The sequence below is a fragment of the Phycodurus eques genome, chromosome 2, assembly GCF_024500275.1.
Source record: "Phycodurus eques isolate BA_2022a chromosome 2, UOR_Pequ_1.1, whole genome shotgun sequence".
Lineage (NCBI taxonomy): Eukaryota > Metazoa > Chordata > Actinopteri > Syngnathiformes > Syngnathidae > Phycodurus > Phycodurus eques.
Window position 1 is genome coordinate 12750035 of NC_084526.1, and position 22598 is coordinate 12772632.

General features: G+C 44.5%; 1 protein-coding gene across 2 annotated transcripts in view; it reads left to right on the forward strand.

The window, feature by feature from the left end:
- LOC133397153 (MAM domain-containing glycosylphosphatidylinositol anchor protein 1) overlaps positions 1–22598 on the forward strand; it is a 264188-nt gene that overhangs the window by 179184 nt on the left and 62406 nt on the right. For both annotated transcript variants that reach the window (XM_061667731.1, XM_061667740.1), the window contains exons 7-11: positions 128–397; positions 4971–5300; positions 6724–7023; positions 16032–16298; positions 18640–18788. In XM_061667731.1, coding sequence (XP_061523715.1) covers positions 128–397; positions 4971–5300; positions 6724–7023; positions 16032–16298; positions 18640–18788 — 1316 coding nt within the window. The remainder of the gene's footprint in view (positions 1–127; positions 398–4970; positions 5301–6723; positions 7024–16031; positions 16299–18639; positions 18789–22598) is intronic.

The window sequence follows — 22598 nt, forward strand, 5'->3', positions numbered from 1 at the left end:
TAAGGTTTCAGTGATATTGAGATCAATCAATTCCAATGCTGCAACCACAATGCAATCCCTGTGAGAAATACCTTTTTATATATTCAAGTATTACCTTTATTATATCTATCATTGCGTCTCTCCCCAGCTCCCCCGATGGTTCGGCTGTCCGTCAACGACACAGTTGTGGCGGATCCCGGGCAAGATGTGGTCATCACATGCGATGTAACTGCAGGTTTCCCGCCACCTACTGTGATTTGGTCACGTTACCCGGGACCCCTTCCCCTCAACGCCAAGGTTCGGGGTTCCCAGCTCACACTGAGGGCCGTCACACCAACAGACGCGGGCTTCTACAACTGCACGGCTGTCAACAATGTGGGCAACCCCGCCCGTAAGAACATAAACGTCGTTGTCAGAAGTAAGTATTATGAGTCCATTTGTTTCCATTCATATACTGTATATTTACCTCATTTGAAGTAAGTGCTCTGCTGAATCCGGTGTATGCACAACCTACTTCCACATTTGTCAACACGGAAAAGCACTTTCTCCTCACTTGGGTGAATGGGGAAGGGCATGTTCAAAGCACCCGTAGGAACTTTAAACGTCTACTTTGTCATTTTTTTGAAACACAAGATGTCCCCACAGAGCCACCAAAGATGACAACAGATGGTGTTTAGGCTTCATTCATGTTCATATGTACTGTATCCTATGATATTTATAGCATAAATACATGATATACATGTATTTAATTTTTGTCCAAAGACACCTACCATAAAGAAAACTAAATTTTAACAAGTTCGGCTTTTTTTAACTTCAATTAGTCTTGCAAATGCACACTCTCTACCGATGTACAAGCTTATTCTCCTCATAAGGACCAACAAAGACTTTGCACGTTCTGGCGTTCTCTGCTGTACTGAAACTTGGCTCAATGAACGCATCCCTGACGGCGCTATTCAACTGCCTGGCTTCCAATTCCACTGAGTGGATTGCGTCATGGAGCTCTTGGGGAAAACTAAAAAAAGTAGAATATGTTTCTGTACGAAGGTTGCTGTACAGATGTCACGGAGCTCAACCAGCACTGCATCCTGGACTTGGTCTGTTTTTGAACTGTAAGCCGTACAATTCACCACGTGCGTTTTCCTCCATTCTGAGCGGTTTTTACATTCTACCTCATGCTAACACAAACGGCACGCTGCAACTGTTGGCTGACCAGGTAACCGAATTAGTACAAAAGTACCCAGATTTGCCCCTTACCATTATTGGAGACTAAAATAGCAAAACTTAAGCACAAACTTCCTAAAGATAAGCAGCACAACTGTCTCACCCGGGAAAACAACACTTTAGACCACTGCTATATCACGCTGAGAGACTCAAATCACTATTGCCGATGCAGCTTTGGATTCATCTGATCACTTTTTTAATCCACTTGATACCAGCACACAATCACAAGCTTAAATGTGTGACGCCTGTGGTGAAAACAACAAAGAAGTGGACCAATGGAGCAAATCAGGAAATACAAAAATGTTTGAACTGCACAGACTGGAGTGTTTTTGAAATTTCAAGTGGAAGCTTGGAATTATATACACACACTGTGACATTTTATATCTACTTTGGTGAAGCTGTGTGTGTACCGACACACAAGCCACAGTTCACTGCCAAACTTCGCCAACTCCGCCAGGTCAAGGAGGATGAGTACAGGAGCGGGGACAGGGACCTGTACGGTCAGGCGAGAAACCAGCTCACAAAATAAATTAACATAACCAAGAGATACTACTCAGAAAAACAGTTCGCTGTGAACAACGTTGCGTCAGTGGAAAGGATTACAATCAATAACAAAGTACAGGAGACCATCCCCCAAGCGGAGGACAATAAAGGACTGACTGATGACCTAAATACATTTTTCTGCAGATTTGACACCCCACACCCACCCAGCCCAACCACCAACGACCTCCATCACACCTCTGACTTTCCCTTCAGCCTTGACCATTCACGAACAGGACGGGAAGTGGACAGACAACAAAACATCAAGAAGGCGTTAGGCCTGGACTTCAAGTCCTCCTCCTGCCTGAAAGTCTGTGCTGATCAGTTTTCACTAAGATTTCTGATAGATCTTTGGAACTGTGTGAAGTCCCATCCTACTTCAACCCCAACCACCACTATCCCAGTCTCCAAGAAATCTGCAATTTCAGGACTGAATGACTATAGGCCTGTCGCTCTGACATCTGTGGTCATGAAGTCCTTTGAACGGCGCGTGCTGGACCACCTAAAGAGCGTCACAGGAGCCTTGCTGGACCACCTGCAGTTTGCTGACCGGGCAAACAGGTTAGTGGTTGACACAGTCAACATGAGGATGCACTTCATCCTGAAACACCTTGACGGCGCAGGGACCTACGCACGGCTCCTGTTCGTGAGCTTCAGCTCTGCGTTCAAGACCATAATTCCTAGACTCTCCTCCAAACTCCTCATTGTGAACCTTTCGTCTGCCATCTGCCAGTGGATAGACAGCTTTCCGAAGGTCAAGAAACAGCAGGGATGTGCCCTTTCTCCGCTCCTCGTCTCTCTACACGATGACTGCACCTCAACACACCTATCAGTCAAATTCCTGAAGTTTGCAGATAACACCACAGTCATCGGCCTCAATTGTACTGCAATAAATTTGTACAACCAAACAGTGATAGATTTAATGCAAATGTATTGTACTAAAAAGTTAAATACTACTGAACTGTACTTAAACTGAACTTGTTTTAAATGTACAAAACAAAAATATTCAGTGATTGCTTTGCATACCACTAGAGGGAGCCCACATACCCCTTATGGTTCTCGTACCACACTGTGATCACTTCTCAACTGTTAAAGTACAGTAGGTTACACTACTGCAATAGCAGGGATGAAATTGTCTTATATTCTAATGACTGTACCATCAAGAGAATTGTGAAGCATTTATCTTATGTTAAAAAAGCAAAAAAAAAAAATAAATTAATGAGAATCCTGGAGCAGATGAATGTTAGTTTAAACATACTGTATTTTTGTTCCTGTTCAAGTTAATGTCCATAATTTTTTATTTCTTTATGGTAGATTATTTAAAAAATGAGACCTCCCTTTTTGAATCACTGTAACAAATTACAGTGCAACACGCATGCACATTTTAATGTGTATCTTTCATGGAATCAGTTTATCCGTCATTATGGAGAACTGATGAGAATCATGTCAGAATTGCAGGGTTAAATATTCCTCTTTTGTTCAATCCACACACACCGCTGATACAGAAGCCTTACATTGCTTCTTCCCTGCAGCTATTTTTAGTCCCTTTTATCATCTTTATTCACTCCAATTAGTTGGAACGGAGTGGAAGCAATTAGCAAAGTCTCGCCTGTTAGCTAACACCGTAGACAATGTATGCTGGATGGGTTTCTCCTGTAAACCTAATGGGCCTAAACGCATCATCGCACTAACACAGGTGACAAGGCAGCAAATGAGACACATACACATTCAGCGTGAGTGTGCGTGAGTGTGAATGCACAAGCAGTAGTAAGTAAAGTGTGAACCTCTACACACACATATTGAGCATTCATGCACATTAGACTCGCAACATTGTCTCCTGACTGCAGTGCATGTTAAACATATGGTCAGTGCCTCATGCGTGACTCCACCCGGCATTTCTGAGCAGATCTTGAAATTAAACTCGTCTAAACTGTTCACTGCCTTTCCATCCCTTTAAGGAGGGAAACACACAACTGTTTTGTATTCAGCGCTGAAATCTTTTGGGAAAAGCTTTTGAAAGTGAAAATTAATTGCGACACTGTGAGAGTTACTCTTTGTCCTTGATTTTGTTCCTCTCTCGTAATGGCTTCCTCTTCAGTTCTCTACATGGCTCCTTTTATGTCACACATTTTCTTTCTTCCCCTGTCTCTTTTTCTATAATAAACCTTTTCCCTCTCTTTTTATCGCTTTGAGTCATTTTGCATCATCCGTATGCCTAGAACCATTTGCCCCACATTCTTCTTTTGCCTCTAAACCCTATTACTTCCATTCTTAAAATTGTAACTGATACTTGGGTATTTATTTTTAAAATTAAGTCATGATGAATCAATGGAACTCATTACTTTATTGTATTAATGTTGTTTAAATATTGCGAAATGTATTTTTAAATCACTGACACACAAAGCTATGTTTTTTTAATGTACTTTTTAAAACAGTAATACAATACATATTTACTGCTTTTTTCATTATTCTTTTTAGTGTGGTTGACTTACATTTTTTATACTCTATTCTCTGTTTTATTTGACTTTTGTCATTATTGAATATATTTTTCTAATTGCAATAATATTCCAATTAAATTATACCTATTTGTCATTGCCTCCAGTTACTTCAGTTTATTTATTATTTTTTTATTTTTACCATTGCAGAATGATTTTTAAATTGTTAACCCACCTAAGTATTTTTTAAATAAATAAGCAAACACTTAAACTCTAAGCTTGTTTGATAAGTGATGCGACACATACTTTTACATTGCACTAAAGTCTCAGCAATTTTATCTGTTCAAATTCTCTTTATTCTGTGTAAATGTGACATTTTAAATATTTTACACATCATGTTTTGAAATGGGCGGCAGGGTGGGGGACTGGTTAGCACATTTGCCTCACAGTTCTGAGGACCCTGGTTTGAATCTGGCCTCGCTTGTATGTTCTCCTCTTGCCTGTGTGGGTTTTCTCCGGGTACTCCGGTTTCCTCCCACATCCCAAAAACAATGACTCTAAATTGCCCGTAGGTGTCAATGTGAGTGTGAGAGGTTGTTTATTTGTATGTGCCCTGCAATTGGCTGGCGACCAGTTCAGGGTGTACTCCGCCTCTCACCTAAAGATAGCTGGGATAGGCTCCAACACGCCCGTGACCCTAGTGAGGATAAGTGGTACAGAAAATGGATGGATGGTTGGATGTTTTGAAACTTAACCTGCTTCCAGTTAACCAGCCCTTCTCTCTTGTTGACCCAGCAATGAGCAACCTGACCTTCCAAATTACTCCGGACTCCAACAAGGACAGCGAGACCATCCAAATGGGTCGAGACCTCAAGTTGTCGTGTCACGTTGATGCCAACCCTCAGGACAAAGTCAACTACACCTGGTACAAGAACGGCGCGCTGGTTTTCAACTCCGACAGCATAATCTTGCTGCGCAGTGACCCCGATATGGCGCCGGGCACGAGCAGCTTGGAGATCGTGGACATGAAATTCCGAGACTTGGCAACCTACAGCTGCGTGGCAAATTTCCCCGGCAGCAGCGTGCCAGAGCTCCGAGTAGATGTCAACATCTCCCAGAACAGTGGTGAGATCTTCTTTTTCGTCTTTGTCTTATTTCACATATCCGTTTCACATATTTACATGACTTACAAAGTATCTCTCAGTTAAAAGTTTTACTTAATTGCTCAAAAAATTATTTATTTACCAGAAATAATTTATCTTTATTCATCTAATTATGCCAGTGAGGCAATGTGACAGACAGAACAAATAAATGCTCTTCTATTAGATGTCAGGAAGTACATACAGTAATTAATGTATCCACTTTTTGTGACATTTTTGTTTGTTGGTGTACCGTAAGATTTTTCAATTGTAAAATATATTTGCCTTGGCTCAATAAAGGTTGGAAATCACTGGTCTATAGGACCTAGGTGTTTATTAGGGGTGAGGCTTTTATTTGTACAAAGTCAGACAGGTCTTAGCTTCCTGGACTGTCTGACTGTCTGTCTGTCTGTCTGTCTGTCTGTCTGTCTGTCTATCTATCTATCTATCTATCGATCTATCTATCTATCTATCCCACTATCTATCTATCTATCTGTCTATCTGTCTGTCTGTCTGTCTGCCTGCCTGCCTACCTGCCTCTCTCTCTCTCTCTCTCTCTCTCTCACTCTCTCTCTCTCTCTCTCGCTCTCTCTCTCTCTCTCTCTCTCACTCTCTCTCTCTCTCTCTCTATCTATCTATCTATGTGGCTATCCATAGCTCACATCCGTTTGTTTGCTTGTATAGTTACATCATAGCCATTTTTAGTAGATAGATATTAGATCAGAAATTAAAAATTCCAACAATTGAATTATTTACAGTTGCCACCAGACAGCATCAATTGGGAGAGAGGCATTTATTTTTTTGTGGGAAACTCACCTGGCGATCAGTTAAGATCAGGCATCTAAAATATGGGAATGAAGGTCACTAGTTGAGAAAACATGACAGGGGATGTCTATTGGGGGAGAAGCACTTATCTATTTCAAGTGGACAACTCACCTGGTGATTAATTGAGGAAATATTTGAGGAATTACGCTATCTATCTATCGCCATATCTATGCCATGAACAACACTTGCGCTTTCCTATTGACCCTTTTTCTGTCCCAATTTTACTGTACTTAATGCCAACAAGTATCTACTTTACTTTACTCCTTGTGTAATTAGCCACAATGTTAGCACGCCACACTGAGCGGCCATTGCTTTTCACGGTTCCCTTGTTGCATTAAAACGTTGTGATTGTTCAATAAAATTTGCCTTGTTAACTTTGGTTTCTTTCATACCTCTTTATTCGCCATCTGCCTCTGTTGTCAAGTTTAACAGACACCATCTGTGATTTTTATATCAACGTTCACCTTTTACCCTCTCACATATCCTAACCATTGTACCCACCTTGCATATTAAATCCTAAGTCACCATGATATGTTGTGCCTATTAATGTATCGTCCATCTTTTGTATCGTTCCCCATTTCTAGTATCTCCACCAATACTGACGGTCCCCCCAGAAGGTCAGGTGGTTAGTGCCCGAGAAGGCGGGACAGCTGAGCTGGTCTGCTTAGTGATGGATGGCAAACCACGTCCACCAATCCTCTGGTCGCGCACAGAAAAGGACCTGCTGATGCCGTCTGGGAAGGCCGTGGTGGAGACGTCCGATGGCCGCTTGAGGTTGAGGAACGTAAGCCGGGACATGATGGGGGGTTACCGCTGCCAGACTGCTCCTTATAATGGACTCAACATCAAACGGCGAGAGGCACAGGTCCAGCTCAATGTGCAATGTGAGTGTTGATGTGAATATTTTCACCTTAGAAATGAACGCACTCATCCCAACTTGGGCCTATTCAACTTGTTGAGCCTGGCCAACCTTTGGTCCTATGATAAAAAATGAGTGAACGCTAAGCTAGCAAGACCACATGTGCGTATGTGTATCTTTTTAATCCATATATAACTCCACCCTCGAAAAATGACATACTGTCTGTATTCAATTGAAAAAAAGAAAAGCCCACCTCCAAATCTATTCCCAAATCTGTTTGGCACTCCTTCTGTGTTAACACCCATCAGAGCACAGACTTTCTGCACCTTTGGTTTTAGGTTCCCTTTATCATCCCCTCTTATCTCAGTGTTTTATTGTCCTGTAATTATTTAAATCAGCTAGCTCCACAAGGTGCAGTAACTAAAGTAGTGTATAGTTAAATGTAACCTGCATGAAAAAGAAACATCAAATATTATATTATTATGATATACCCAGAGAAGAATGAATTAGTTTGAATTACCAGATTCCATTTTGTGCCTTTCCTCCACAAGTATTTATAGGGCTTGCTTAATGCAAGCTGTGCGGAAGGGCAACACTGTGTGTGCCCTGTTGTCCACGCTGATTAATGGACCAGGTGGCCACCCCTCTCTGGTTGAAGAAAGAAACATAGATGAGACACACGGATACAACAGCAAGAACGCATAGACGAAAAACAGGTTTAAGAGAGAGTCTGAAATGGAAAAGTGGCATAAGGGAAGGTCGGGAAATGGATGGTGAAGCGCTAAGAAAAAAAAAGTGTTATTGTCACGTTATAGTAATGGAAAACACCAAGCAAGAAGGGTAGATAACGCTATAACAACAACCGAGAAACATGTTGGAAAGCAGATCTGTATCCATTTCACGCTGTCCTTAATTTGTGCCTCATTATGCTGGATTTTTTGTTTGTTTGTCTATTTAGCACTGTCAATCGATGTGAGGGAAAGACGCCATTATTTTTATGGCAGACAGAATTAAGTATGCAGTCGTGGCACACTTGCCCCCCCCCCCACTCTATTTTCTTTGTATGGTATGCTTCTTTCCATCCCACTTTGCTGTTCTTCCTCATTGCCATTCTCATCATCATCAATCAGCTAACAGAGGGAGGACCCCTCTCCCTCTCTCACACTCTGTCTATCCGGTCATTCCGTCTCTGCATCCTTTCGCTCATATTCAATCGTTTGTCTTCCTCGTTGTTGCTTTCTCTCTATCTGTCATCCTTCCTCACTGCGTCCACACACACTTTGTTTACTGTAAATGTTTGGCTTGGTCAGTGTTGCTGTCCCGGGAAGGAAACCGTTTTGCATTCAACAAAACACCCTGTGCAACCTGTTTAAGGAGAACAGCTTTGATTCCACCCAAAGGGCATAGACACCTTCATTGGCCCATGTGTTAAATGTTGTACGCTGTAAAAATGTATCACATAAGGGTCTCCATGTAAATAAACTCCTCCTTTTCACTCCCTCCTCTTCAGTTTACCTGCTATGCCCTTGACAATCATGTTGCCGAAAGTCAGACATCATCAGTATGCATATTATATGTGCCTCTCAACAGCAGCAGGTTATGTAACCGTACACTAGTCAACAAGATTACAGGATGACCCTTCACCACTCAGTTATCCCTCAGCGCTGTCACATAGTATGGTTTCTGCTAAATTATGTACATGTATGCTGTATAGAACAGGTCCTCATTATGAACTGTCTAATACCAATGAGTACTCTTGTATTTCTCTGGTTTCACTGGTCTTTGCATCTTTTTTCAGATAGTTCTGCCCAATGATTTTCTCCATTCCAGTCTGTCTACATTACATTGATTAGACTATAATTACACCTGCATCTGATAAACGTGACTCATAATGTACTGTAGCCATGCTGCCTCACCCCCAGGGCCCTGAACACACAATCTCATTGCCGTTAGTAATGCAATAGCACCATTAGCAGCGTCTCTATTATGCAGATGATTAGCCGGGGGTGAACTAGCTGATTGGTGATTTGTGGCGGACTAATTTGCCTGTGTTGTGTCTTCGCTGACCTCGGGGCAACAGCAGCTAGTCAGTCATTAACCACAAAAGCACGCAAGGCTGCTGGTAGGTTAATTAAGGCTGGGTAGCATAAGTTAACAGCAGAGATAGGTTTGGATTTCCTTGAAATTCTGAATCTCTCTTGGTAGGCTAATGTTATGTGAGTCAGGGGAGCTTTCTGAAGTGTAATGATTTCAGTTTTAATGGTCATCATAGTTCTTAACTTTGGATGAATTCCAGCATGCAAGCTGCACCTTGCTGATACTTAAGATTAAAATTGTAGTATGAGAAAAGCACAGCTAGCCCATCCGCAAAACAAGTTCTCTCACACAACAACTCATTCTCTGCTCTGACTTGTGTCAGTCATTGGGCCTGGAAAACACATGACAAATTAGAAAAGTAACAAAAGAAATGAAAAAAAAAGAAACAAAAGAAATTGAATGAAAACTATGACAATTCAGTTACTTCTAGCAGTATTTTCAAAACTACTGAAACAAACTACATTTGCCGGCCAAAAGTGATACATCCAAATTTGGGGGCTTGTACGTAAACTAAGGATGTTTGATACCACTTTTTTTCAGTATTCAGTCTTAAATACTCACCAATAGCGATCCCAAGTACAGATACTGCTATTACTTTTGATACATAAAATTCCAATAAACACAATGACAGATCATCGTGAACAGACCTTTCTTTCTTTCTGATATACATGATGATTCGCCAATGTGTCATTCTCCTGCAGTGTTGCGCCAACTACTGAGGAGGAGGACTTACTCAATGTCATATTTTTTTTTTTTTTGCCTTAAAGAATGTGAGTGAGAATGGTTGTTTGTTTATACATGCCATCCAATTGGCTGCCGACCAGTTCAGGATGTACCCCGCCTCTCGCCCGAAGACAGCTGGGATAGGCTCCAGCATGCCCCTGACCCGAGTGAGGATATGCGGGACGGAAAAAGAAAGCCTTTGCGAGTACTCGATAGCTTGAAATAAGGCCGGCATCAGCCCAATACAATACGTCCATCCCAAGTATAAATACTGTGGGGAATTTGGTATATGCGCAACCAACGTCTGCATTTGGCAAATTAGGTCAAAGCACTTCCTTCCGGCATGGTTAATAATTGTAAAAGTATTGTAACACGCAGAGACGTTAGTTAGTTTATTGTAGCGCAACAAACACGAAGCAAAAACGTAACAAAAAATGACTTAGATAGCACCTCGAATGTGCCTCTCGTTCCGGAACCACCCGCGTTTGAAGACGCAGCTGTCCATGCATCCATCCCATTTTACCCTCACCTATGGTCACGACCCACAGCTCGTGACCATAGGTGAGGGTAGGAAAGTAGATTGACCGGTAAATTTAGTGCTTGGCCTTTCAGCTTAGCTCCTTCTTCACCACAACCGACGATACAAAGTCTGCATCACTGCAGACGCTGCACCGATCATCTGTCGATCTCCCGTTCCATTCTTCCCTCACTCGTGAACAAGACCCCAAGATACTTGAACTCCTCCATTTGGAGCAGGATCTCATCCTCGACCTAGAGAGGGCACACCACCCTTTTCCGAGTGAGGACCACGGTCTCAGATTTGGAGGTGCTGATTTTCATCAAAACCACTTCACACTGGGCTACGAACCGCTCCAGAGTTGGAGATCATGGCTTGATGAAGCCAACAGATCCACATCATCTGCAAAAGCAGAGATGCAATACTGAGGCCACCAAACCGGACCCCCTCTACACCTCGGCTGCGCCTAGAAATTCTCTCCATAAACGTTATGAACAGAATCGGTGACAAAAGACAGCCTCACCACAAACAAATCCGGCTTACTGCTGGCAACGCGGACCAGACTCTGACACATGTCGTACAGGGACCGAACAGCTCGTATCAAGGGGTTCGGTACCCCATACTCCCGAAGTACTCCCCACAGGACTCCCCGAGGGACACGGTCAAACGCTTTCTCCAAGTTCACAAAACTTAGACTAGACTGGTCGGGCGAACTCCCATGCACTCTCAAGGACCCTGCCGAGGGTGTAGAGCTGGTCCACTGTTCCACGGCCAGGACGAAAACCACACTGCTCCTCCTGAATCTGTGATTCGACTTCCCGACGGGCCCTCCTCTGCAACACCCCTGAATAAACCTTACCAGGGAGGATGAGGAGTGTGAAGCCCCTGTAGTTGGAACACCCCCTTCTTAAAAAGGGGCACCACCATCCAGAGCCTTTAGGAACTCTGAGCAAATCTCATCCACCGCCAGCGCCCTGCCAGCGAGAAGCTTTTTCACCACCTCGGTGACCTCAACCCCGGAGATAAGAGAGCCCCGCCTCAGAGATCCCAGCCTCTGCTTCCTCATGGGAAGGCATGTTAGTGGAATTGAGGAGGTCTTCAAAGTATTCTCCACACCGACTCACAATGTCCCAAGTCGAGGTCAGCAGCACCACATCCCAACTATACACAGTGTTGATGGTGAACTGCTTCCCCCTCCTGAGACGCCAGATAGTGGAACAGAATTTCCTTGAAGCTGTCTAGAAGTCTTTCTCCATGGCCTCACCGAACTCTTTCCACGCCTGAGTTTTTGCCTCAGCGACCACCAAAGCTGCATTCCGCTTGGACAGCCGGTACCCATCAGCTGCCTCTGGACACCTTTTTCAGCTTGACAGCGTCCCTCACCGCCGGTGTCCACCAACGGGTTCGCGGGTTGCCGCCACGACAGGCACCGACCACCTTACGGCCACAGCTCCGGCCGGCCACCTCAGCAATGGAGGCGCGGATCATGGTCCACTTGAACTCAATATCCCCCACCTCCCCCGGGATGTGGGTGAAGTTCTGGAACTCCTTCTGACAGGGGATTCTGCCAGACCTTCCCAACAGACCCTCACAATACGCTTTGTGCCGGTCCAGGTTGGACCGGCATCTTCCCCCACCATCGGAGCCAACAATGACACGACCACAATGTCGATCATCGAACTGCAGCCTAGGGTGTCCATGTGCCAAGTGCACATATCAGAATCAGAATCATCTTTATTTGCCAAGTATGTCAAAAACACACTAGGATTTTGTCTCCGGTAGTTGGAGCCGCTCTAGTACGACAACTTTTAAGACATAAAGACATTTTAAAAAAACAATAAAAACAAAACAAAAACAAGTCACTGAGCAATAAAATATTGTCAGTAATGTGGTTATGCCAGTACAATTTCTATTTATTTTTATTTTTTTGACAATTGTGAGTCCTCTAGCAATTAGAGCAATTTGAAATGACTAATAGAGCAATAGTCCGGTGCAATGACCATTGTGCAAAGGGTGCAGAGACTTCAAGAAAGGTATGTAGTTTAAAGTGACTAGTAGTGCGATAATATGGGACAATGTCGATTGTGCAAATGTTGCAGATGCTACTCAGGCACATAGTGGCCAGTATTGGTCAACAACAGATATGCAAATAGTGCAGCGTGGCGAGACTACTGCAGTGAGTGCACGAGTAATGTATAATTGGCCTGACAGAAATGTGACAACAAACTCAAGACAAAAAATTGGCAGCATGTTGCAATGGAATTGTTAGTTAACTGTTTAAGAAGTGAATGGCAATAGGGAAGGGTTAGTATTGGTCAACAACAGATATGCAAATAGTGCAGCGTGGCGAGACTACTACAGTGAGTGCACGAGTAATGTATAATTGGCCCAACAGAAATGTGACAACAAACTCAAGACAAAAAATTGGCAGCATGTTGCAATGGAATTGTAAGTTAACTGTTTAAGAAGTTAATGGCAATAGGGAAGGCTGTTGGAATGTCTGCTTGTTTTAGTTTGCATTGTTCAGTACCGCCTACCTGAGGGAAGGTAGCTGGAAGAGGTGGTAACCAGAATGTGGAGGGTCCAAGAGGATTTTGCATGCTCTTGTCTTAGTTCTGGCAGCGTGCAAGTCCTCAAGGGTTGGTAGGGTACCAACAATCTTTTTCAGCAGTTTTGATTGTCCGTTGCAGTCGGAGTTTGTCCTTTTTGGAGCAGCACCAAACCAGACTGGTGATGGAAGAACACAGGACTGATTCGATGACTGCTGTGTAGAACTGCCTCACCAGCTCCTGTGGCAGGCCGTGCTTCCTCAGAAGCCGCAGGAAGTACATCCTCTGCTGGGCTTTTTTGAGGATGGAGTTGATGTTTATCTCCCCTTCAGGTCTTGAATGACTGTAATTCCCAGGAACTTGAAGGTCTCGACGGTTGACACAGGGCACTTGGACAGCATGAGGGGCAGCTGTGGCGAAGGATGCATCCTGAAGTCATTGATCATATCTACAGTCTTGAGCGTTTTCAGCTCCAGGTTGTGGCAGGTGAGACGCTGAGCTGGAGAAGCTTGGAGGAGAGGAGTTCGGAGATGATGGTGTTGAACACAGAGCGAAAGTCCACGAATAGGATCCTCACGTAGGTCCCCGCGCCGTCAAGGTGTTCTAGGATGAAGTGCAGTCCCATGTTGACTGCATCATCCACAGACCTGTTTGCTCGGTAGGCAAACTGCAGGGGGTCCAGCAGGGGACCTTTGACACTCTTGAGGTGGACCAGCATGAGGCGTTCAAAAGACTTCATGACCACCAGATGTCAGGGCGACAGGCCTGTAGTCATTCAGACCCGAGATTGCAGGAGCATTTGAAACAGGATTGTACTCTGCGCAGTTCCAGAGATCTATTGAAGATCTGTGTGACGACTGGAGTGAGCTGGTCCATGCAGACTTTGAGGCAGGATGGGGACACAGGGTTTGGGCCTGCCGCTTTGTTAATCTTTTGTTATTTGATGATGCGTCACACATCCTGTTCGTGGATGGTCAATACAAAGTCAGACGTGTGATGGTGGTCTGTGGTGCGGCTGGGTGGTTGTGGGGTGTGAGAGTGTCCTTTTCAAATCTGCAGTAGAAGGTGTTCAAGTCATCGGCTAGTCTTTTATTATTCTCAGCTTGGGGGGTTGGTCGCTTGTAATTGGTTAGCGATTGTAATGCATGCCAGACTGATTTAGAGTCGTTAGCTGTAAACTGGTTTTCTAACTTCACTACATAGTTTCTCTTTGCAATGTTAATTTATTTAGTCAGCTGGTTTCTAGCTCGATTACACAGGGCCCTATCCCCACTTTGATATGCATCATCTTTAGCCTGGTGAAGTTGCTTCAGTTTGAACCAAGGTTTGTTGTTATTGTTCGTGCAAAATAACTTTGTTGGTACACACACCGCTTCACAGAAACTAATATAGGATGTGACAGTGTCCGTATATTCATCCAGGCTGAATTTTCAAAGACACTCCAGTCTGTGCAGTCTAGACAGCTTTGAAGATCTATATTTGCTTCGTTGGTCCACTTTTTCACTGTTTTCACCGTAGGCTTCGTGCATTTAAGTTATTGCCTGTATATTGGTATTAAGTGAATTAAGCAGCGATCAGACGAGTCCAGAGCTATGCGAGGTATGGCACGGTATGCGTTATTTAGCACAGTATAGCAGTGGTCGAAAATTTTATTTTCCCTGGTAGGACAGTCGATGTGCTGCTTGTATTTAGGGAGTTCGTGGTTGAGTTTAGCTTTGTTAAAGTCCCCAAGAATAATGAGGGGTGAATCTGGGTGTTTTTTTTAAAAATTTCCTTTACTTTTTCAGCGAGCGTTAACAGTACGGCATTCGTGTTAGCTTGAGGGGGAATGTAAACCCCGGCAAAAATGAAAGATGCGAACTCACGAGGCGAGTAGAATGGCTTACAGTTAAAAAACAGTGATGCTAAATGCGGGCTGCAGTGTGTGCTGAGCTCTGTGACGTCAGTTCACTATTTTTCGTGGATATAGAAGCATATCCCCCCGCCTTGTGTTTCCCCTGATAACTCCATGATGCGGTCTGGCCATTCAAGATCGAACCCCGGAAGCTTTACGGAGCCATCAAAGACAGCCTCACAAAGCCAAGTCTTTGTAAAGCATAGGGTGGCTGAATGTCCAAAGTCTTCACTGGGATCACACCACAGCTCCAGCCGCTCCACTTCCTGTTGATATCCAGACTCGTCACAGTCTTTGATGAGGCCGATGACAGTGGTGTCATATGCAAACTTCAGGAGTTTGACAGCCGGGTGCGTTGAGATGCAGTTGATCGTGGAGAGAGAGAAGAGCAGTGGAGAGAGGATACAACCTTGGGGTGCCCCAGTGCTGATGCTGCGTATGGATGAGGTGGTCTCCCCCAGTCTCACCTGCTGTGTCCTGCCAGTCAGAAAGCTGTAAATCCACTGGCAGATGGCAGGCGAGATGCTGAGCTGGAGATGTAACAGAAAATGTCATTTCCACACGACATTAGATCGACAAAAATGTGAATTCAATTCCAGACACCAAACTGGCAAGTTATATTCAGGTGGCACACATCGAATTGAAGTTGTCCAACTTGCTGGCTCTCAGGAAACATTTTCTTTCGGTACCTCTCTTTTCTGTCCTCCTTCCCATGATGCAACGCAGTTTATAGTAAAAATTAAGGATTACAGTAGGCCTGTATTTTTTTTTTTTTGCTTTTGCTCCATGGCGCATTATAGTTGATAATAAAAATACATTATAATACTGGATCTATTTTACAGCAAATGCTTCCAGTTTTACAGCAAAGGCTTAGATTATGGAGCCAAGATTCGTACCACAAACCTCTGAACTGTGAGGCAGATGTGCTAATCACACGTCTGCTGTGCCACCTTTCTTCTTCTTCTTTTCCTTTCGGCTTGTCCTTTTAGGGGTCGCCACAGCGCGTCATCCTTTTCCATGTAAGCCTATCTCCTGCATCCTCCTCGAACACCAACTGCCCTCATGTCTTCCCTCACGACATCCATCAACCTTCTCTTTGGTACACATATTAAACCATTTTTTAATAACTTACAGAAATACACACATAAATTAGACTATACACAGGTGGCAACCAAGTTCCAAGTCAGACGTCGGTGTCTACAATTCTAAATTACACAGACAGACTAAAAGTTATATTCTTGTTGTCTTCACAGATCCTCCCATTCTGGACCCAGTGCATCACGACACACGTGCAAGGAACTATCACATGATGAGCCTCAGATGTTCTGTCCTGCGCTCCAACCCGCCACGTATCACGGACATCCGCTGGTACCGCAACGGAGACTTTATCCGTATGCCTATGCCGGACCTGAAGGAGACCCCAGAGCTGAAATTCAAACTGGAGCCCGCAAACAACGGCTCTTATGAGTGCAGAGTCAGCAATAATGCAGGAACATCCACATGCAGATTTGATGTCTCTGGTGAGTAAAACACAAAATGACAATGCAGTGACAAACACTCCTGAATTAGATCAGCAACAAATTATCCACCTCCTTGAATATGTCTAAATTTTGCTATGTATTATTTACTGATAAATTTTTTTTATTTTTTTTTAAGACCTATACAGAACATAAAATCTAAAAAAAATCTGTTGGTCGATCAATGTTTCCTTTTCATGGAAAATTATGCAAATACAAATGCACTCTAACGGTCAGCACCTTTATTATCTGCACAGGGATTCTTTTTTAGGTAACATTTAACATTCTTAATCCGGTATATGGGCTCACCACCTGTAGGAGGGGCCATAAGGGTCGGGTGCATTGTGAGCTAGGCGGTGACCGAAGGTAGGGACCATGGTGATCCAATCCCCAGCTACAGAAGTTGGCTCTAGGGACGCGGAACGTCATCTCTCTGGCAGGGAAGGAGCCAGAGCTGGTGTGTGAGGTTGAGAAGTTCTGTAGATAGTAGATATAGTCGGGCTCGCCTCCACACACAGCTTGGGCTCTGGTACCAGTCCTCTCGAGAAGGGTTGGACTCTCTTCCACTCTGGAGTTGCCCACGGTGAGAGGCACCAAGCAGGTGTGGGTATATTTATTGTGTGTGTATATATATATATATATATATATATATATATACATACGTACATATGTATACATATATATATACCTATATATTATATATCTTATATAATATATACGTATATATTATATACATATATACATATATACATATATACGTATATATATATATATATATATATATATATATATATATATATGTATATATTATATTATATATGTATATATATATCGGCGCCTGTACATTGGGGTTCACCCCGGTGGACGAGAGGGTAGCCTCCCTCCGCCTTCGGCTGGGGGGACGGGTCCTGACTGTTGTTTGTTTCCTATGAACCAAACAGCAGTTCAGAGTACCCACCCTTTTTGGAGTCCTTGGAGGGGAAGCTGGAGAGCATTCCCACTGGGGACTCCGTAGTTCTGCTGGGGGACTTCAATGCTCACGTGGGAAATGACAGTGAGACCTGGAAGGGCGTGATTGGGAGGAACGGCCCCCCGATTAGAACCCGAGCGGAGGTCTGTTATTGGACTTATGTGCTCATCACGGATTGTCCATAACGAACAGCATGTTCGAGCATAAGGGTGTCCATATGTGCACTTGGCACCAGGACACCCTAGGCCGATGATCGACTTGCGGCCGCATGTCTTGGATACTCGGGGGAAGAGAGGGGCGGAGCTGAGTGGGAGTTGGCCGGCTGTCATCTTGCTCCCCACACTCTCTCTTTGTGAACCTGCAACTCGAAAAAAGGACAGATTATAAGGTAGGTCCTTAAATCAGATTCAGTAAATTTCCATAATCAGGACATTCCCACCAGCTACCCAGCCAGCTGTGGTAGCCCGCTTGGGAATGTCCTTGGATAAAACGAACAATGGCTTGCTGCTTTTAACAAAGCTAGAGATCTCAGAGGAGTAATTTTGCCAACTCACGTGTGAAAGAATGACCTCTGGGTCAATTCCTCAACAGGGCGTTAACAGTTAAAATATAATAAGAACAAACAACACATTACCATTCATGGCATGGGACACTTTAACCAAGTAAATAATAATTTAAACCTTCAGCATTATGTTGTCACTTATCATAATTTCCTGTACTAAAACAGTAAGTTGCACATATAGCTATAGAAAGAGAAAGCTACAAAGTGTTGGTTTCTCAGTGCTCAGGTCAAAGTAGAAAGTCTTTACAAGTGAATGGGTTCAAGTCCAAGTGAAGTCACAAGTAATTGCTGTTTAAGTCCAAGTCCAGTCTTTTAACATATTGTCGAGTCAAGTCTACAGGAATCAAATTCATGATTCGAGTCTGACTCGAGTCCAAGTTATGTGACTCGAGTCCACACCTTGGGTGACAGGTGTTTATAGTCTTCTCACGGTCTACTTGTTTTGATGTTTACTTGGTGAGGGTATTTCTTCCTTTGGCAAGAAAGTTGCAAAACAAGCCAAACATGCAGAGTTATTCCTTTGATGCTAATTGAACTGTGGACAATACATAGAATGTATTGTTCATGCAAATTGTGGTCAAATTCTGAATTGTAAGACGTCGAGACATTTCGACATGAGAGGTTCAACTGCATGTAAACTCCTTTATTCAGATTTGCGGCAACATTTTTAAGGGTTTCTATCTTAAACTTTCACCCTCTCAAATGTGCCTTATTCCCACGAAGTAATGCTAACCAACAGCAAGAGCAGATTGTAACATAACCATTGTCTTAATTAAGAACAACACTGTTTTGTTTCTTTCAATGCTCACCAGCACAACCTTACAATGCTGAATTCTACTTTGACACGCCCAATCCGGTGAGGATTCTAAAAGGGAACAACTACTCTTACAACCTGCAGTGGACCCAGAAAGACCCCGAGGCCACAGATCGTATCATTGGCTACTGGATTGTTGTCCGAAAGGTAAATTAAAGTGCAGTTATTTACTGAAGGAACCATGAAATGGATAAAAAGTTGAGCTCTGTGGTTAGTGTGTCACAGTAAGAGATTCTGGTTTCGAATCTTGGCTTGGGCCTTTCTGTGTGACGTTTGTGTGTTCTCCCTGTGCTTACCCAGATTTTCTTCTAGTTATTCTGTCTTCCTTCCACATTTCAAAAACATGCATGTTTTGTTAATTTAAAAAAGACTAAATTGCCCAGAGGTGTGAATGGTTGTTACACTGTATATTTATGTGCCATGTCCTTGGCTGGCAATCTGTCCAGGGTGTACCTCACCTCTTTTTATTTTACTTTTTTTTTTTTTTTTTTTATAAATTATTATTGTCCTGTTCTGGCTGTTAGGTCAAGCAGAAAGAAGGATCTGTACCCTTTTATGCCGGAACAGTTTTACTGTGCCTCAGCCGCCACTGTGGTTCTTTGTATTATTATGAATTTTTATTGAAAATTCAGTCAGACAGAACTTAGTTTTAAAGGGGAGTGACAGAAAAAACAAAAGTGAGAGAAAGTGAAATGATAACTAAATAATATAGGAAGAGAGGACAACAATCCAATCCAAAATCCAAGATGGCGCCTACCAGTGTGGTCGCCTCGGTTACGCGCTCTCTGTTGTTGTTTGGTTTTGTGTTTTTCGTTCGTCTTTGGAGACATTACACAACTCAGTTACACAAGGGGAGACTTGCTAACCATCAAGGAGGCTACTCTGGACTTTCTTTCACCAACTTTTGCAAATCCGCTCAGTTTTTACCCCAAGTTACTCACCGGACCGGCGTCCGCGGTCTTCGGCGCATGGAGGCGGAGGCGACGCCACAGAGGGAAGCGAGCCGGCATCCAGGTGAAACTCCGCAAGAGAGGATACAGATTGCGTTCCCGTCGATCCACCTCGCGAATGTACGCTCCCTACCCAACAAAATGGACGAGCTTCATCTCCTGATAAAGACCAGTAAAGACTTCGGACTTTCCGCCGCCATGTGCTTTACGGAGACCTGGCTGTACCCGATGGCGCCGTCATGCTTCCCGGCTTCCATATTCACTGAGCAGACCGCGACATGGAATCATCGAGGAAAACAAACATACACTCCTTGAAGTCTCAGTGCCCTTTGCACAATGGTCATTGCACTGGACTATTGCAATATTAGTCATTCGAACTGTGCTAGAGGATTCTGCATCTTTTGCACAATTGTCAAAACATTTTTTTTACCGGCATTACCAGATAACTAGCAACCCTTTATTGCTCAGTGACTGTTTTTTTTTTGTCAATGTCTTTGTGTCTCAAAAGTGTTCTGTCAATTGACTATCTGTTGTCGTACTAGAGCGGCTCCAACTACCGGAGACAAATTCCTTGTGTTTTATTTGACATACTTGGCAAATAAAGATGATTCGGATTCTGAAAAGACAGGCCATGAGCTGTAAGAAAGATGAGGCAAGTAAATAATTATATGCCTATTACAATTACACATTAGATTCAAGTGTTGTATGGGGCAGTAGTGCTACATCCTGTGAAGGAAGGACAGGACTGGACAGGACAAGGACAGGAGGGGACGCAAGCATGACAGAGGTAGTGGACCCGGCTATACAGATATAGTGTGGTGGGAGTGGGTATGTAAATTCTAAACTTCTATAGAAAAAGAGTGCAAGTGAGGGGATACCCAGGAAGTTTGTATAGTTATGAGTTATTTATCACAATGAGTAAGTGGCCCCACACTAAGCGAATAGGTCCCAGAGGTGAGTATCAGTGGACACATGCAAGTGAATTGTCTTGCATGCCCAATAACCTTCAGAAGTGACCGCCACTTGCTGCACTTGCTGCGCCTGCACCGCGGGGTCTGAGGACCCCACCCCACCGACCCGAGAGGCGGGGTCAGGCCGAGGAGCCCAACCCAGAGCGACCCAGTGGACGGGACACCACCCACACTGAGGGTGGTCCACCGGCCCCACTGAGGCACCCCAAAGCCCGCCACCTGGAGGAGGCCTAAAGGGCCCAAACCCACCAACTAACCCCCCCCCCCCCTTCCCAGGAGAGCGAAACGCCCCCCACCAAACCGCAGCGCCCGCCGCCGATGTAGCCAGTCCCCGCCCAGCCAGAATGTTAGACAGTGTCTCCCAATTGGTGGAAAGGAGGGTGTATGGAGACGCCCAACATGGGAACGATAAGGATGGCACTGCGGAGAGCAGACATGGTGCATGAGAGGGGAGCCCCCTACCCAAGCGGCCATCCAACCAGAGGGGCCCGGCCCTAGGAGCACTGCCATGAGCCTATTGGAAACCCACCTAACCCCCTGTTACTATGACTGCCAGGTCCCCGACTGGTACTCATTGCCCCTACCAATAAGTGGCTCCTGAGTGGTGTAGTGCATTCAAATCTGGAGTGGCCAGGGAAGGGTCGCCGGGCATTGCTGCCCCACAGCCAAACCCCTCGACCCTAATCCAACCTCCCCCCCAGAAATTAGTGTATGTAGTGCATTAAAAGACCTGGGGGGCAGGCAAGGCGGAAGATCAAAGCGTCTCGACCGTCACGCACAGCAGACTCAGGGTCGCACCAGCCACTTTAGCAGCATTGGGGTTTTGTCATCTAATTTATGAATGTCTTATTTGCCTTAGTTCTCTGACCTTGACTATGTTGCACACGTCACCTGACCTTTGATATTTGCACATTCAATTAATAATTTTTCATATTGTATATACTATAGTTTAGGCGGCACGGAGGCCGACTGGTTACAGTGTCAGCCTCACAGTTCTGAGGACCCAGGTTCAATCCCCGGGCCCCGCCTGTGTGGAGTTTGCATGTTCTCTCCGTGCCTGCGTGGGTTTTCTCTGGGCACTCCGGTTTCCTCCTGTGTACTCCAGTTTCCTCCCACATCCCAAAAACATGCATGGTGGGTTAATTGACAACTTTAAATTGCCCGTAGGTGTGAATGTGAGTGCGGATGGTTGTTTGTTTGTTTGTGCCCTGCGATTGGCTGGCAACCAGTTCGGGGTGTACCCCGCTTCCTGCCCGATGACAGATGGGATAGGCTCCAGCACGCCCGCGACCTTAGTGAGAAGAAGCGGCTCAGAAAATGGATGGATGGATACTATAGTTTATTTAGCTTTTATATTGATTTTATTTGTACTGTCTTTTGTAGCAACGCGGGCCCTTGAGTACTGTAATTTCAATCCTCTGTATGTGTTACGCATATTGAATAATTGACAATAAAAGTATCTTGTAACCGTCACACCCATCCCCGCAGTACCCCACCCCCCCCCCCCCCCCCCATCCCAGCAAGCGCCCACTACCTGCCCACCCCAGAGTGTACAAGGTGGACCTGGCAGTGACAAAACCTCAAAGCAGGCCCCACGGTCGACAGGGAACCCCCCACACCCTCAAAAGAGAAGAGGGGGAGACGACCGCATCCGGACGCAAGGACCGGAGAGAAGAGGAGGAAGCAGGCCCGAGGAGCGACAGGGGGCGCCACCGTCCCCCACCAGCAGTCTTAATGAGGAACCAATGCGGCTGCCAATTGACACCACCCAAGCAGGGTGTACCTCGCCTCTCAACCAAAGTCAGTATAGAAAATGGTTGGATGGAGAAACTTGTGAAACATTATGCAATACGCATACACACACAAATACACACTTAGATTTGTTTGTTTTGTGGAGCACTGGGACGCACATCTGTATGTAGTGGAGTATGCAGGCAAAGCTACCATTGGCCTTTAAGTGCTCCGGGAGGCTAAGTGTGTAGTTAATCAATTGGGGGACTTCAGTTGAATGAACAATGACGCCATGCAGTTCTTTC